This window comes from Gopherus flavomarginatus, chromosome 14 (assembly GCF_025201925.1).
Source record: "Gopherus flavomarginatus isolate rGopFla2 chromosome 14, rGopFla2.mat.asm, whole genome shotgun sequence".
NCBI classification, from domain to species: Eukaryota; Metazoa; Chordata; order Testudines; family Testudinidae; genus Gopherus; species Gopherus flavomarginatus.
In genome coordinates, this window is record NC_066630.1 from 34,117,054 (window position 1) to 34,135,017 (window position 17,964).

General features: G+C 41.1%; 1 protein-coding gene across 1 annotated transcript in view; it reads left to right on the forward strand.

Moving 5' to 3' along the window:
* SMPD3 (sphingomyelin phosphodiesterase 3) overlaps positions 1-17,540 on the forward strand; it is a 234,466-nt gene extending 216,926 nt beyond the window's left edge. Inside the window, exons 6-9 of the mRNA XM_050922698.1 lie at positions 27-116; positions 1,219-1,282; positions 6,861-7,023; positions 12,329-17,540. Coding sequence (XP_050778655.1) covers positions 27-116; positions 1,219-1,282; positions 6,861-7,023; positions 12,329-12,430 — 419 coding nt within the window. The 3' untranslated portion in view covers positions 12,431-17,540. The remainder of the gene's footprint in view (positions 1-26; positions 117-1,218; positions 1,283-6,860; positions 7,024-12,328) is intronic.
* The last annotated feature ends 424 nt before the right edge of the window (positions 17,541-17,964 follow it).

A 17,964-nucleotide genomic window follows, 5' to 3' on the forward strand; every position in this document is an offset into this window, starting at 1 on the left:
TTGATTTGCCTTCCTTGGACTTGCAGAGGACAAGCTGGAGCAGCAGCACTCCCTGTTTACACGCTACAAAGATCCATGCCGACTTGGTCCTGGGGAGGAAAAACCATGGGCAATTGGTAAGGTTTTGTCTCAAACTGTCAGAGGCAACTGATTTAACCTTATATGTTCCTGAGACACCACCTGTAGGCAGCATGTGGTATAACTAAGGGGCAGTAACAATTAAACAGGGACTAAATATGTACAAATTGTGGTTTAAAAGTGTCATCTCTTTTGTAAGCCTCAGAACGCTTTATTGGGCTATAAAAATGTACCCAAATAGTGGATGAGGTGTTTCTACCAAAATGCAGACCTTGCTGGAATTGAACATGGCATCAGTTTATAAGATTACTCAAGTACCCTGACGCAGTTTAGAAACTTTAAAATTATCTTTTAAAACCCAGCTGAACCATTGTGGTTTCTCTGTATTCCAATTCTAGTCTCTCAGTTACACCAAGCTGTTTGTATGTAAACTGAAGCATTCAGCTTATGACTAGACTCTTCCAGCCCCATTAATTGCTGATGTTATAAATCAGTGTTTGTGACAAGGTAATTAAATAATTTCATTGGCACCATTTTCATTTTCACATCCACCTCAAACTGCATACCTTAGGGAAAAACTCATTCCTGGTGTAATTCCACTGATTTCAACTGAGTTACACTAGAGATTACTTTGCCCACTGGACTTCCATGAAAAACATTTAAAAACAGGAGTGGTGGTTTCACTTAATTAATTACCTTGATTTGACTGATTGAGGAAGTGGTTAGGGTAGGTCAGATTGGGTAGTTTGCCAGAAAGGTTTAAAAAGTTCATGCGGGGGGGGGCGCGTTCTGTGCAGGAGGCAAGGGAGAAGACACACTTAAGGATCAGAAAGAGGGAGGGTGGAGAAACTGAGTACAAGCATTCCCATCCTCATTGCAATTAGGGAGTATTTTTGCATGCGTTCTGAAATAGAAGAATCCCATTAGATCAAAAGCATTAGCCTGCATGGGCAAGAAACAGTCCCTGATGGGAGGCCATATCTTAAACCGATAGCACCGTTGTCCAAAGCAAATGCAAAGTGAATATAAAATCAGAAAGGAACACTTTCTGATTCCACTCCCTTTGCACCGCTACAATTAACTACACAAGGTGCAAGTAGCAATAGGTATGCTGAGCCACGTGTTCCTTTTTGTTCACAGGTACCTTGTTAGATCCTGAAGGATTGTATGACGAAGAAGTGTGCACTCCAGATAACCTACAGAAGTATGCACTCAGTCCCTCTTTCACTGTTTACAGACAATTAATTGAAAAGCTAGTTTGTCATTTTCCATTTAATGTTTTAATTCCGGTGATAAGTGACTAAAATTTACTATCCGATGGCTGTTTGGTGGCCTTTGAGAGATGTGTTGCTTACCTTTTATTTGGCAATAGCAGCAGAGGTACTAAGGATTTAATTAACTCTAGAAACTGTACTGACTTTGCATCTCTATAGGTGGTCCTGCCTGACCCGCAGGAATACTGTGAACGTGGCATAATGTAAATATGTATAGATAATAAATAGAAGATTAACGCACTATATAGGGGAGTCATGCTGTCTTACGGCCAAGTGGAAGACTTCAGATTCTAGCGATGTCACTCTGACATCTTTAACCAGCACTAAATTTACACCAAAACATTTTTAAAAATGAAATGGGTGTGGAGGGGGAATAGAAACAGGACTAAGTAAACTCTAGGTCTAACCAACCTTGAATTTTGGGGAAGTTTGGATCATGACTCCAAACCCTGTGGCTATTAACTATATTAGCAAAAGAGACATGCACGACAACATTCAAAGCTGGCTAATATTCAGTGAATTCACATCTGTGTATATATTCAGTTTGCTGGAACAGGACAATAAAACCAACTTCTGAATGCTACCAGACTGGGCATAGCACAGCCTGTTTGAAGTTCTCGCCACAGCTGATCAGTACAGCAGACTTGGTACTAACAATGAGGGGACTAGTTGAATAAAATAACTGGCCCAAGAACTAAAACTCAACACAGACTAACCCTGTGAGGTATGTAGATGCTGTCATGGTAGTAGAAAGCTCCCATAATTCATTACATATAAATAAACCATGAAGGGGGTGGAGGGGGAAAATGATCATATCAAACATGCCATGGGAAAAAGAAAATCAGAGTATCAGCCAATAGTAGTGGCCTGTATTTGCAGTTTATGCTTATGGTATGTTTGATTTAGCTGTGTGTCTTGGGCATGTTTAAACTCACTGCTGCAAAAGACCACTTACCCAAAGGCTGATGAAACCTTAGGAGATATTTCTTTAAGGACTATACGAGACCTACGCTTAGATAATATACTGTTGAAGCAGTTCTGATGCTAGGTTAATACTTTGCTGAGCAACATTTTTAACAGACGAGCATGTGTTTGTCCTTTGGACATCTTGTCTTCATTAGTAGATTGTATAATTCATAATGATAAGTATAGAAGATCCAACTGCTGCATGGTATCAAAACATGCTTACAGGTACTTTCTACGGAATTTCTGCAAGCGAATCTATAAATGAAATATACTAGAGTGATAATAAGGTGGTTTGAATAGTTACTTGGTTAACTATGTGAAACAAGGGTAGTCATGAAACTCAACTAAGTTAAAATTTAGTAGCATAGAACTTACTGATTTTTAAAAGATAAAATCTGTGTTTAGCCTCTATTCAACAATTTACAAACTGTAGCCTGTTTTAGGAACACTGTATTAATAAGCAGTCAGGAGCAGTTATTAAAGGCAAACTTTTCAACAGTCCTCCAAAATCTACAGATCTATTTACATTTGCAGATTTGCCTGAGCAGGCCAAATGACCCCTCTCTTACATGCACATTTGCAGGCACATCCATTCAGATGTACAAGATGCAAAACTATCCTGTACTAAAGGTATTATGCAAGTAAAAGAGGGGTCCATTTGGCCTGCACATGCAAATCTGCAAATGTAAATATGCATGTGAATACAATTTCCCATTTTATGGCTCCAAGTGCAGGCATGGAGACTTACAAACTGGAGCTCCCTAAAATTTTTGTGGATTAATTTTCAAGGGGTCCTTTGGGACAATTTGTCATTTAACAGATTTACTGTTCCTATTAAAATAAAAAATAAATATACCCAAAAAAAACCATAAAAAGGAGCTATTTGCATTTAGTAATAAAGATGCGTCACACTTGATAAAGGGTTTATAAAGGATAAATACTTATGTTACATACATGAATAAGTGAATAGTATAGATGGTTATAAGCAATCCACTGAACTCTTAATTTATTAGTCATTTATTCAAACATCTGTCATGTATTAACTATTTAGAAATTATTTTATGTGCACCCGTAATATAAAGTATGACTGAAAAAAGGTGTTCAGGAGTTTTGTTGCAGGATTAAATGAAAGACTCCTTACCTGCCACGGTAGCATCGGGGCTCTTCTTCTCCTGGAACACTTAACAATTCTTTCACCCTCTGAAGTCTTCATCCAAAGCCTGCTGAAGTCAGTGGGAATCTTTCCATTGACTTGAATGTACTTTTAATCAGGCCTTAAAGGAGGACAGGGATTTTCATTCATAGCTTTTCTGAAAGTGATTTAAGGCTTTAGAGAGGCCATCCCCTGCAGAAGGGAACCCTTGGAACTTGGATTCAGGCCTTGGTCAGTGATTTATAACAACATCATTTATCTGTAATTTTAGAGTCCACGTTACATTAATGATTTTAGATTGTAAAAGGTAATTAAAATGCTTTTAAAAACCTAATCAAAGCGCATTCATAACTGATATAGTGGTGAAGTGCATAGAGAATCTAAAATGGTATCATCAGCATAAAGATGGAGAGGAGCTTCCAGCTGTCCGATTTATATTGTTAATGTAGATGGCAAACCAGAGTGGGCTTAAAATAGATGCCTGCAGAAATCCTTCAGTAGTAAAATTTGGCTGCAATATAAACCTATCCAATTTAACAAACTGTTTATGTTGGCAGAGGTAGCTCTGGGAAACAGTTCAGCAAATCAGAATCAATGAAGGTACAGCACAGACTTGTCCCTTATTAAAAGGATAAGTAATGGGAACTATCATACGAGCTAGAACAAGCTTGACTCCCTGATTAGCAGAATATAATAAGCATAAATAATGAGCAAGCTGTTTGTTAACTAATTTTTCTGTAAAGCTGGGACAACTTAATAAGGTAGATATTGATCTTTTCCAACTTGGACTCCACTTCTGAACAATGGGGCAATGTAAACACACTTCCATTTTGAAGGAGCCTTAGCTATAAAGCTGAACTTTTAATTTAGGGCAAGTAATTTCTTCTCACAGAAGGTGAAATTTACCCTGATGCAGAGAGCCAACACAAGGCCATCTGCATCATTTAAGCACCACAAAAGGTCGGTGGGGTGTGGAGTATTCACTGGTTGTACAGAAGTACTGGGACTCTATACTGCAACAAGGTCTTCATAGTCCAACACAGAAGACCCCATTAGGGACCAGTCAAGAGATGAGATTCAGAGGCCCCAAAGCAATGTGTGTGAAGAGACTGTGGCCCACAATTCCATGCCACAAGCTGGAGCAGCAGCAGCAGAAAGGCTGTGGGGCCTGCAGTTTCCAGCCCCCCTGGGTTGTGAGATGACTTACCCGAGCTTTGTGGAGATGGAGTGAAATTGACTCTAGAACGTCATTCTCTCACTCATGTGTCATACTTTTTGCAGGTGTGGATTCATCAGACAGTCTGATATTCAATATTAAAAATAAGCTGTGCTGATTAGTTGTGACTTGCCACTATAGTCACATGGTATTGTTTCCATGCTCTAATTGGAGGAGTCATAAACTTTTGTAATAGGCAGGAAGGTTTTAAAAAAGCCACCTGGGGCTATTAAATCTCACAAGGAGAAAAGATTAGGAAGGTTTTTTTTAAACCCTTTCTCCTTTCTGTGTTCTAGGTCTTATCTGAGGCATCAGCCCTATAAAGTTTAGATTGCTGTATATATCATATTGGCCAGGCATAACTTATTACATTCATATGGAGTAGTTATGTGCTGCTACTTCTGTGGCATGGCATACACCCTCTGCACCTGCTGTGTCAAGCAGCAGCCCCTCACATATAAGCGACCTGAATTTTACTGAGAATACAGGTGCATGAAAATTTAAAATTCATTGTCCTGGAGTATTTGAGATGAAAATTCCTTTTCCATAAACACTTGTGTAGATGACTCAGCCACTGAAATGGGCACAGGAAGTGAATATAAAAGGGGTGTAAGTACAGCTCAAGTGAAGTCATCTTTCAAATGAAGTGACTGCACAGATGAAAATTGTGGGGTTTGGGTTTTTGTTGCAGTATTGGTCCAGCTCTGCGCAACTTTTGCTCAACTGTTGTTGTTTAATTTGCGCTTACCAAGTCTGTGTGGGCTCCTGCTTTTCAATGGAGGTCAGCTTCATTAGAGCCAGATCATTTTCTTGAATCTAAATGAGGCTTTCAGAAAGAGCACTGTTTTCAGAAACAAGCTGTAGAATGAACAGTCTGATTCTTCATGTTGTGGGATCAGCGTGTTCGAGTAAGCTAATTTAACACAATTAATTACATGACTGTCCACATTTGAAACATCCTATATGAAAGAAAATTTCCCTTTGTGAAATAGTTATATAAGCCTAGACAGATTATTTTTAATAACCATCAGAACATTCACATTGAAATTAATCAGAGGAAACAAATGATCTGCAATACATTTATTTTCCATAGACTTAATAGCCAACCATAATGTGTTATGGTGGATTATCATCTTGTAAAGGTGGGTAAAGTGCTTCTTATAAGAATCAACTTTCGCCAATTACAATTTGCATTTACTCCCAATTCGCCAAAAAACTAAAACAGTCCTCTAAGTGTTGCAGTTCTTGCCTTATCAAAGTTCAGATTCTTTTGAAGGATAGAATTTTGAGAGATGATGATAAAAGTAGGGACTATGTCTCTTCCTAACTTCAAATCATTTCATAAGAGTTCTGTGCTTGTCACCTTTAACACACACACACACACACACACACACACACACACTCACTCTCTCATGATCATTTTAAAAAGCCAGGACATCAAAATGTCATTTTTTTCTCAAGATGAACTTAAAGGCTTTGTACCTGCTAGGACCCAAGTTCATGGCTCAGTGTTTCTGCTGCAACAGTTGATGATGTAGTTTAAAGATGTAATCAACTTTTACAAGGGAAACCACTGACCTCTGAGCTCAGGTTCTGACAGGTAAGAAAAGTAAATCATTTTCAACTACTTGGTTTTGAAAGTCATTTGTACATTTTCGCCCACATTTTCATAAGAGTGCATGCACAAAAGGATGTACATATCTGCATGTCTCAAACAACACTCAACATTTCTGATTGCACATGCTGATGACCAGATGAGTTTGATAGCCTGCATATGGAGTTGCTGCAGGTACTGCAAATACAGTAATTGTATATACGAAATCCACATGGTGGATCTTTATGCCAATATTCTACTTTCCTTCCCAGTACAAAACTCCTGCTGACATCAGGGTCAGATCCACACACATAGTGGAATATCAGTATTGAGACTCGTTGTGAGAATGTCCAAGCAGAACTGTCCCCTCAGTCAGCTGCAGATTAATATAACCTTATGCTGTAAAATGCATGCCTGAAACAATGGATTTCACTCTGCTACTGGTTACCCTGTAGACTCCTCCGAATAGCGCAGTGTGTGTTGGGGGGGGCCTGCAATAAAAATACTGACGATAGCTTATTTTACACACAGGGATAGAGCTGGGAAATATTTAACAGGCTTCTGTTTTTTGTAAACCAGGGTGCTGGAAAGCGAAGAAGGGAGGAAAGGATACTTGGTCTATCCCACCAGCAAGAACCATTCTTCAAGTCAAAAGGGGAGGAAGGCATCACTAAAAGGCAGTGGGAGGAGGATTGACTACATGCTTTACACAGAAGAGGGTGTCTACCTGGAATGGAAAGTGGTGAGTTCTCTAGTGAAGTGAAGTGTAACTCAGCATGTAAAGTGCTTGGATGGCACACAAGGCCCTGCAGATTTGCTTACAGGGCTAAATTCAAACTCGCATCTCCAAACGGGAACTCACCATTCAGACCCTCTCTCCTGCTTCTGTCCTGGGCAGCCTGGGACTTCTTGGAAGTAAGAGAAGGTGCCTTGGAGGTGGGGTGGGGTAAAGAGGTTAACCAGCTACTCAAGTATCAGCTTATGCTCCAATATGTCTGTTAGTCTATAAGGTGCCACAGGACTCTTCGATGCTTTTTACAGCTACTCAAGTGTTTAAGCAACCTAAGATAATGTTTGCTGAACTTCTGTGAGCATGGGCTCTGTTCAGGAACGCATCAGATCTCAAAAATAGGCTCAGTTCAAATGGGTTTGATTCTAATATCTCACATAGCACCAGTGAGTACATCCTCTACTCTACCTTATTTCATGTTTATATAGTGACTAGCATAATGGAGTTTACTCTTGGTAGGGGCATCTAGGGTAGAATTAGCTACTGCATACGGCTTCCTGGAAAGTAGAAGGATGTTACAAAATAAAAATGCAAATTTTTTTTCCTCCAGCCTTAAATTTGGCAGGGGTAATTTTGGGGGGCAGAAGGTGCTTTTTCTTATGCCCTCTAGCATTACTCTCTAGTTTTTCATTTGATGGGCACCAATTTTTGAACTTTTGTAAAACCTTATAGAATATCCTGGCCAGTGTAACACGATATGATGATAAAACAAATACACTGTACTTCCAATACACCGTGAGTCTGGGAGATCCTCAAAGTAATTTTAAACCCACTATGTGATACTATATGCAGAGGTGATAAAGCTGCCTATTCTTAAGACTGCCCAAAGCGTCTCATTATAAGGCCACTGAATGAGGCAGAAGGGAAAAAAAAAGTGATCGTGTACTTAAATATAATCATAATACAAGCACACAAGGGAGCCAAATTAAGATTGCACGTAGTTTTTTGTGAAATGATATATTTGGTGCAGATAGTGGCATCCTATGATGCCCGTAGCCATATGCATAGTGCATACTATTGGCAGTGGTGAGAAGGAGCATCACTGATAGCCCCACTGCCCACTCAGGTTTGGCCTGGCAGCCCTTCAATTATGTCTTTGTGGCCAAAATTAAGTGAGCAGCATTGGGACCACAGTGCACAGGGGCTGCAACACTCCTCAGATTTTAGCCTATGGCTCCTTCGTCATGATGGAGGGGCTAAAAATTGAGTGGCATTATGACCCCTGTACACATAATATAGGGGCTGTGGGGCCAAACCTGAGTTGTGTGGTGACACTTTGTACAGCATGTTGCAACACCAGTTTGGCCCAGCTGTACCACCCCATTTGCCCGAGCATGAGAGAGGGGTCATGGAGCCAAACCTGAGTGGGAAATGGGTGACGGGCACTGCTGCTTTGGGGCCAGCTCCTGCACTAGGACTCCCTGCCACACATGGAGCCTGCCCAGCCTCCCCCTTCTTCCAGAAGCCTGTGTCCCTCCTCAGAGATGGGAAGTGACACTGCACCTGGGCAGGCCGGGCTGCAAGGTGGGGGCTGAGTGTGGCACAGATTTGGTGGATGAAGCACTGGGATCAGCAGCTGCACTGGGGATGGCTCCACAGGGATAGATGGTGCATAGCATGGGAAAAAATTGTGGGGGCATCTGTGGAGACCTCAGTAGTTAAAGTTGCTCCAACACTTCCCATTAGAAGACCATGTTTTTGGTACCTTATATTTTTGCCAAACTTCAGTCAATTTGGGCTTAAGTTTTCTGTGCCAGATGTCAGCTTGATTTTTTTTCCCCCTCAAAATAATCAAAAAGTTCATCTCTTTCTGAGGTTAGGGGAAAACATACTTTGTTTTGTCCAGGTTAACGGATTTGCTTAACCATTTTATTGACAAGCGCTAGCTCCTCCGTGCTTTGACTCCAGAGTTTGGAGGGGAAGAAGTGTTGTTAGGGTCAGGCGTGTGCCTTTTGCCAACCCTGTGAATCGCAATCCAAATTATGAGCTTCTGAAAGTCTCAGTTCACAGATGCTCACAGACTCATTAAAGTTTGGCAGCTAAATTGTCTGAAGGTTCTGTCTGCACTGGGCATGCACCACCCAAGGGCTGTGGGGACTGAGCAGGACTTTCCCTGCTGTTGTTCCTCCTGGCTGCTGGGGACCATTGTGACACAAGTCCAGAACTGGGAGCAGGGAGACTGTCTCCTGTGCTCTGAATATCTCAGTGCTCCTGAAGCCCAAGTAGCACAGAAGAGAAAGAGGAATCAGCTTAACTTGAATTCAGAGGGGTCACGAGATGGAGAACCTGGGATGAGGACTGGGACAAGTGGCAGAAGGCTCTGCAATAAACTAGAGTACACGCCTCCAAATCTGGAATCGAAAACAGGATTCCCGAGTCTCAGCATTCTTCTACAGCTAGCAGAAAGCTTTGATGCCCTCGAGGAATTCCACCGTGATTTTAACAATTTCCATCCCAACATCAACCTCAGCCTAGACCAATCCACACAAGCTGTCCATTTCCTAGACACTACTGTGCTAATAAGCGATAGTCACATAAACACCACCCTATACCAGAAACCCACTGACCCGCTATACTTACCTACATGCCTCCAGCTTCCATCCAGGACACACCACGTGATCCATTTTCTACAGCCAAGCTCTAAGATAGATACAACCGTATTTGCTCCAATCCCTCAGACAGAGATAAACACCTACAAGATCTCTATCAAGCATTCTTAAAACTACAATACCCACCTGCTGAAGTGAAAAAACAGACTGACAGAGCCAGAAGAGTACCCAGAAGCCACCTACTACAGGACAGGCCCAACAAAGAAAATAACAGAACGCCACTAGCCATCACCTACAGCCCCCAACTAAAACCTCTCCAGCGCATCATCGAAGATCTACAACCTATCCTGAAAGATGATCCCTCACTCTCTCAGATCTTGGGAGACAGGCCAGTCCTTGCTTACAGACAGCCTCCCAACCTGAAGCAAATACTCACCAGCAACTGCACACCACACAATATAAACACTAACCCAGAAACCTATCCTTGCAACAAAGCTCGATGCCAACTCTGTCCACATATCTATTAAGGTGACACCATCATAGCACCTAATCACATCAGCCACGCCATCAGGGGCTCATTCACCTGCACATCTACCAACGTGATATATGCCATCATGTGCCAGCAATGCCTCTCTGCCATGTACATTGGCCAAACCAGACAGTCTCTATGCAAAAGAATAAATGGACACAAATCTGACATCAGGAATCATAACATTCAAAAACCAGTGAGAGAACACTTCAACCTCTCTAACCACTCAGTGACAGACTTGAAGGTGGCAATTTTGCAACAAAAAAACTTCAAAAACAGATTCCAAAGAGATTGCTGAACTCAAATATGCAAATTAGATACAATTAACTCAGGCCTAAACAGAGACTGGGAGTGGTTGGGTCATTACACTAATTGAATCTATTTCCCTATGTTAAGTTCTCCTCACACCTTCTATGGGTCATCTCAATTATCACTTCAAAAGTTCTTTTTCTCCTGCTGAGGATAGCTCATCTCAATTGATTAGACTCTTCCTGCTGGCATGCATGCTTCCACCTTTTCATGTTCTCTGTATGTATAAATATCTCCTGTTTGTGTGTTCCATTCTGTGCATCCAAAGAAGTGAGCTGTAGCTCACGAAAGCTCATGCTGAAATAAATTTGTTAGTCTCTAAGGTGCCACAAGTACTCCTGTTCTTTTCACTGGCAAAAAGTGTGCCATATCTCCCTCTAGTGGCTGGCCAAAGGGTTTGTCAACTTATTAGTGCTAACAAGTTTCAGAGTACCAGCCGAGTTAGTCTGTATCTGCAAAAAGAACAGGAGTACTTGTGGCACCTTAGAGACTAACACATTTATTTTAGCCTAACTCACGAAAGCTATGCTCAAATAAATTTGTCTCTAAGGTGCCACAAGTACTCTTGTTCTTAGTGCTAACAAGTATTCCTCAAATAGCAGAGGTCTGTGACAGATTAAAAGTTCTAACCCTGCTGATATCAATATGGTTACACATGACAGAATTTGTTTTTTCCTGTTTGCCTTTTTTAAAGTTACAGGAAGTTACATTAAAGAAGGTTGAGGTTGCTAAGCTGGCGTGACAGATGTCCTGATTTTATCAGGACTGTCCCAATATTTGCTTGTTTGTCCCACATCCTGACCGATGTTCAATCGGGACACTGAACAACCAATTTTGCCTTCCGCTCCAGTGCACAGGTGGAGCCCGGAGGGGCTCGTGCCCCCCTGCCCTGACTCCGCCTGCCTCCTTTCCCCATTGGATCCCTTCCCAAATCCCCACCCTGGCCCCACCTCTTCCCCAAGCACACCGCATTCCTCCTCCTTCCCAGGCTTGCACTGATCAGCTGTATGGCAGCACAAGTGTTGGAGGGAGGGGGTGACACCAGCGTGCATGGTGCAGCCATGAAGAAGGTAGGGCAAGGGCGAGGATTTGGGGAGGACAAAATTGCTTGTTTGTCCAGCCTCCCGAGCCACGTGAAGGTGGGAGAGGTTGCAAGGTGCCTGGCCAGGCTGCCAGTGCTGCGCCCAGACCCCATGTCTGAGGGGCAGGGCTGCTGCCCACCAGCCCCCTTCTTGGGTTGACTGGTGGCCCCCATTCCTCGAGGGCTCCCGTGTCCCCTGGCCCCTTTGCCCAGCTGTTGTGCACGCATGTGCCTTGCCCCGAACCCCTTGGGGCCGTTCTTGTACGTGGGGACAGACTCACCCCACACGCAGGGCAACTCGATGGGGTCACAGTGGCTGCAGGCTGAGCACGCCCCAGATGCTCACTCCGTAATCCCAGGGTGCTTTGTGCTGCAGGGCAGAGCTGCTGCCTGCCTGAAATGCTGCTGTCTGAGTGGGTGGGATTGCACCAGCTGGGCACGTTCCCCTACGGGGGAGGTGGAGACAAGGCAAGCTGGTGCGGGGGGGGGGGAGGGCCCTCTAGCAGCATTTTTTTTTTGCCCCCCCTGCATCCCGATATTTCACCTGTGTCATCTGGTCACCCTATGCTAAGCACACAAGAGTTAGGAAATGCCAAAATTAAAGTTGTCTCTACAGCCTTACATTCAGCCACCTCAGAACCCCACCCCCAGAGCATTGATTACATCCATGGAAGCAGGGAGACAGGTTTTAGGCTTAAGAAAGTAAACTGGGAGGAGATGTAGAAAATCTAAGCCTGGTGCATTTTGAATACCCTGCATTGATTTTTGCACTTTTTTGTTCCCTTGCAGGAAGTGGAAGAGTTCAACTTTATTACACAGTTAGCAGGTTTGACAGACCACCTGCCAGTCGCTATGCGTCTGATGGTATCTACAGGGGAAGAGGATTCTTAAAACTGACCAGCTTAGAAGATTAGAAGAGGAAAGTTTCAATTTATGACCTATATCAGAGGATAGAAAAGAACTTTTCTGGTGCCACGTTAGGAAAGATGACTAGACCTGACCCAGGCTACCCCCCACAACTCAACTGGCTTTCAAGTTTCTTAAAAATGTACTAGGATCGGAGGATATAAAGGGAAGAAATTATGTGGGTTAGGACTAATAACAAACCATTGTCACAAGTTGGTCAGGCAACAGGGCAGGGCTGTATCTCAACGCTTTCACTGTGGACCGAAAGGAACCAAGATGGAAGTCCTTATACCTTTTGAACCAGTGCCATTCTTACTAAAATATGTTTTTATACTAATATATAGCACAATTTAGTTTGTAATCCGTCTGTGAGTTAGTGCTGCTCGATGGATTTTTGCATAATATATCTTTGTAAAACTAAGCTAAAGCTTTTTTCTTCCCTTTTCTTTTTCCAAGCCGGTTAATGTCATAGTAGCATGCCTGCATCAGTAGCATGCGCCCGCATTGCATGCCACTCTAAGATAAATAGTCATTAAGATATCATGGGGGAAATGAGAATAGAAATGAGAATTCAAAATCTGAAACTAGCCAAAGAAAAGCATTCCAGGACTGGCTAAACATTTTCCAATGAATTTGATGGGCTTTAAAAAAAAAACAACAAACTGTATCCAATTGGCAGATAATCCTTAAATGGAGGACTCTGAAAAAGTAAGATTATGATTAAAAATCCGACACTGAAGTTTAGGAATCCAGTCTCTAACTATATTCGTATTAAAATCAACAAGAGTTTTGCCTGAGTAACAGCTCCTGAATAGAGCACAAGTTTGCTATGCACAGAATATCACTTTTACTTTGAGAAAGAATATAGTCCCCTTTTAATGTCATAGGCTTCCTTTCCCACATTTAGGGCAGTTCTGATTTACAGTATATGCTAATGTAGACTATTATGGTCATTTTGAATAGATTCATGTGGTACCGTTGGTAATACCAGAGTCAATTCTCTGCCTTGACTGGATACAATGAATAAGGAAGGCTTTTAACAAACATGTGAGACATAGGAAAAACAAGTGACAATTTCGGAGAACAGATGAAGAAAGCAGAGTGAGTGTGATTGACAAAAGACTGGTTAGGACACTGATTTTTCAAAAGGAATAAAAAGTGGTGGCAGAATAAAGAAAGAAAAAATGGGGACGTGAAATCCACACGAGAACTCTCCTGCTGAACTGAAAATAATTTGTAATGTTTGGGACACAACCCTGAATTCTTTGTGCCCTCAGTCTTCGAGTCTTGGCCAGTTAATTTGTATAATTTTGGTGGTGGTTCTCTCTTTCCACTGCACAAACATGTACATCAGCCCCTCTGTTAGCAGTGAGTCTTCTATTTATTGTTCCATCCCAGTACCCTACCCTTTTCACCTTCCTACCTCCCTGACTCGTGTAATTAAAAAGGGGGATTCATAACTGAGCTTCTCGGCCCTTTGTCCACGTAGGAATGTAAAATGGGGCAAGAGCAAAGCAGAGGATGGAAGCAAAGGCGAACACCACACTATAGAAATAGGCTTCTCTTCCGAGGGAGAAGTGTATTCCACTCAAAAGGATACGTCTGGGCCCACACAATCCGCTAATTACCTGCTGCTCTTTAATCCAAGCCATTCCTCCCTAATCTTGTTCCATTTTTACAGTGTTTTCCCCATTCTCTACCGTAAATATTGAATTCACATCTCATCTGGGCCCAACATGCACCTGTTTAAAACAACAATTTTTAGCCAACCTGATACAAACATCTGTGTGAACACTTATTGTGCTTTAGTTTAAACCTGCTATAAACTGAAATAATCCTGTTTAAAACAGAAACAAGACCATGCAGATTTTTGCATCAGTTTAACTACCTACATTTAAAAACCAAACACTTAGTTAAACCTGTGTCACTCCGCATGCAGAGAAGCCCTTAGTGTAATGAAAGAGACATATCACTGGCTAGAGCCAGACAGGTGCTAGCAAGTTTTCCCCTCACACAGCTCTGCCATTGCATCTCAACCTTGACCCATCACATCCCTCATTTTCCAGTCGTGGGCTCCCTCGAACACATACTGCCTCTCACACCTGAATTGTGCCAAACTGCATGGGGGTTTGTGACATACAACAAATGGAGACTAGAAAGAGACCAAATTTAGGCACCCCTTTTGGTCTAAACAAGAATTGAAACCAAGTGCCAAGAGGTAGAAGCTGAATGCACTACTTATTTCCCTCTGTAGCTTTCTCTGTATACACAGAGTGTGTGTGTGCAGTTTCCTGCTTTCTCAGCTCTGCAGTTAACTCAGAAAGACTTTGAAGAAAAAAAAAAAAAAAGCTTGTAATCCTATTTTCTATCTTGCTTGTATTTTATTAACCTTTTTAAAAAAACCAGTACCAATAGCAATTTGTGTACTGCCCAGCAGCTATGCTGCCATATTGCTATCAGTAGTAGAACTAAATCTGAGGTACAGTATTTTTAATAGCTTTCCTAATACTGTAAATTAGTTTGTCAATAAATTCAGCAACTGTAACTGATAATCAGTGAATTTGATATCAGTGTGGGATGTAAACAAACAATTACTGCCAAACAATGTTACGCTATTTACAGTAAAAACTAATGATGTCTAAATTAGTTTAGTTCTGTGAAGTCATGTCGACTCAAACACAGGCACTTTCCTTGCCCTTTTGAGATATGATGAGAGATCTTTTCAATTTTGAAGTAAGCAGTTTCTTAGATTTTGATGTTCTTAATTTTTCAGTGCTCTCTGTTTTTAATGGTTGATAAATGGATAATTGTAAAACCGTCTCTATTTAAAAACAAAACAAAATACACCACTAACAAATATAGTTAGTTGTTACTAATCTTATGGATCTAACTTTGCAGGAGGACGATGCTGGGAGGTATAGTATTGTGACTCCATTGTACAAATGCTCTTTGCTTTATTTGCATCGATCCTGTGCCTTCTGATGCCTTGATACACTTAAGGGATTTAGAAAATGCATTTAAAAGATTGTAGAACACACACTTCCCACTCCAGAGAACAGTGCGCCACATGAAAGAGGAACAGAAACCATATTCTCCACGCTGACTCAAAAAGAACCACTCAGACAGTAACTCTATTGGTAGAATATCCATCCAAAAAGCCTTAGAACCCAGGTCATGTGATGGGATATTTTCATTTTCCTCACTTTTTTTTTAAATAACTACTACAGGAAATTAAGACGCAAGCAGTTCCTCTAAAATAAATTCCAGCCTGATTAAGGACAGCATGACAAGCCCCATTAGCAATATATAATTTACCAAGGGTTTGAGTTAAACTTTCAACAGCTACTCACCCTATTAGGCATAGAACTTCAGATCTCTCCAAAGAGTGGGTGATAATACTTCTTTGTATTTAATAATGTAACATCATTGAACATTAGTACCAGTTCTTTATGGGATGACTATGGACATTTTAGGTGAAGTGTCATTTAATGGCTTTTAAAAAAAGACATAATACACACATGCCTGAAGCTTCAACTTCTACTGTTGTTACACTCAACTCTCATTTTACGAGTAGTTTTAGAAGAACAGGAGAATGTTCCTTAAATAAGTAAACTAAGGATAGCATTTTTAAAAAGGCTTAAGGGTGTTAGGCACCCAAATCCCACTGGCTTTCAGCCCAAAAGAACAGCTTTTCTGGGCTCATTCAGATCTGATTAATCTGTGCATTGTTTGTTTGCTGGCCTGGGGCTCTGAAAGGCATCACTGGACTATATGCGATCAAATGAGATACCGTGCTACAGTCTCTATCAAGCACTGAGGAAGAGTGCTTATGACATTATGTCTGAATTCCACATAGTGTAATGTTGTACTTATGAGAGATAGATTTTGGCTAATGTATTGTGATGGAGTTGGTTTAGTATGCAGTTAGACTCAACTTAAGCAACCATTCAAGCTACCAACAAAAAACAGGCTGCTCAGTAAAGTGAATTGTACTCAACATTGGCTTCAAGAAGAGTTGCAGGTACTCTGCATCCTGCTGAACTGAGTTCACTTTGAGGAGAGGATGTTGCTGAATCAAAATTCTCTTACACCTCATTGCAATGTCTTGTCCCAGCAGCTGACACAACCAGGCCCTGCCTCCTAGTTGGCTAAAGATTTACTATGGGGCCCACAATTATTTTCCTTTAAAAACATTTTTTTTGGTTAAAATGGCATTTGTCCAGTGATTCAGATTAAACAGATCTGACTGTCCTCAGGTTAATATGAGCAGCTCTCAGGCCACTTTAGGTTGGGCTAAGTTATTTTTTCCCCTCTCCTTCTGGGTCAAGAGGGATGAAAGAAGAGGAACACATAGGATTCAAGAGTGTTGGAAGAATTCCTGGCTCTCCTCCATCACAATGAGGGTCACTAAAAATAGGTATTAAGATTGTCCATAATCATCTTGTTTTAAATACGACTATTAATCTTGATGTTTTTTAAATATTGTATTAATGCTGAGGTTTAGAAACCCAATATAAAAATGACTTTTTTATTTCAATGATTTTTTTGGTATTGTATCCTTCTGGGACCTAATGTTTTTATATGGTAAGCACACACCTGACATTTTGTTATAAATGTATAAAAACCAAGAAACCAAACATGTTCATTGTTTTCTTTGCCTGTAAGAAAACCACAGTCTTACACCTGATAAAAACAAGATATTTTGGAAAAAAAATAGCTTTTTTCTTTACTGGTGCTGAAAGGAATTAATGGTTGATGCAAACAAGATAATAAAATTTCAAGGCTCAAACATTTCTCTGCAGTCCACTTATTACTTTGGTTTCAATGTGTTGGAGTCTACAAAATATTAATGCTGAAAAAGAGTCTAATGCAGCTGATAGAACTATGATACAAACACATAGGAAGACATCAGTTGCCATCATGAAGAGCTCTGCAATCTAAACTATTAAAGGAAGGGAGAAATAAAGTATTAGCCCTATTTTATAGATGGAGGGATCAGTGGCACAGAGATCAAGTGACTTTTACGTCATCCCCCAGGAAATCTAGGGTTGACCATAGTACTGAACCTAAATCTCTCGAATCCCAGTCCAGTGCCTTAGCCACAAGACCATCTTCCTTCCTCTTTCTATAATAAATGCTAATTGCAAAGCAAAATTTCACAGAGCCAGTGTTTCTTGTTATACAATTGTAAATCTTGGTGCCCCTGTGACTTCAGTCCAATCCCTGAACTAAATAGTAAAGATTCCAAAAAGCCTGTTTTTCCAGTCAACTCTGTTAAAATTAATAAAAAAAAATACATGAGTGTTCAGAGTTCAGTTTCTATTGACTCAATTCACTTTACTAAGAAGAGAATCCACTACGGTGTTTCAGCCCTTTTTGCCCATTCCCAAAGGCACCTGAAAAGAATCCACAGGGGCCCTACTATAATTTTCTTTTTTTATTCTTTGATAATAGAAAAAAACTCTTGAGCACAAGCCAATAAGAATGTGTACAGTGCATGCATTTCTTTGAAATAGCTA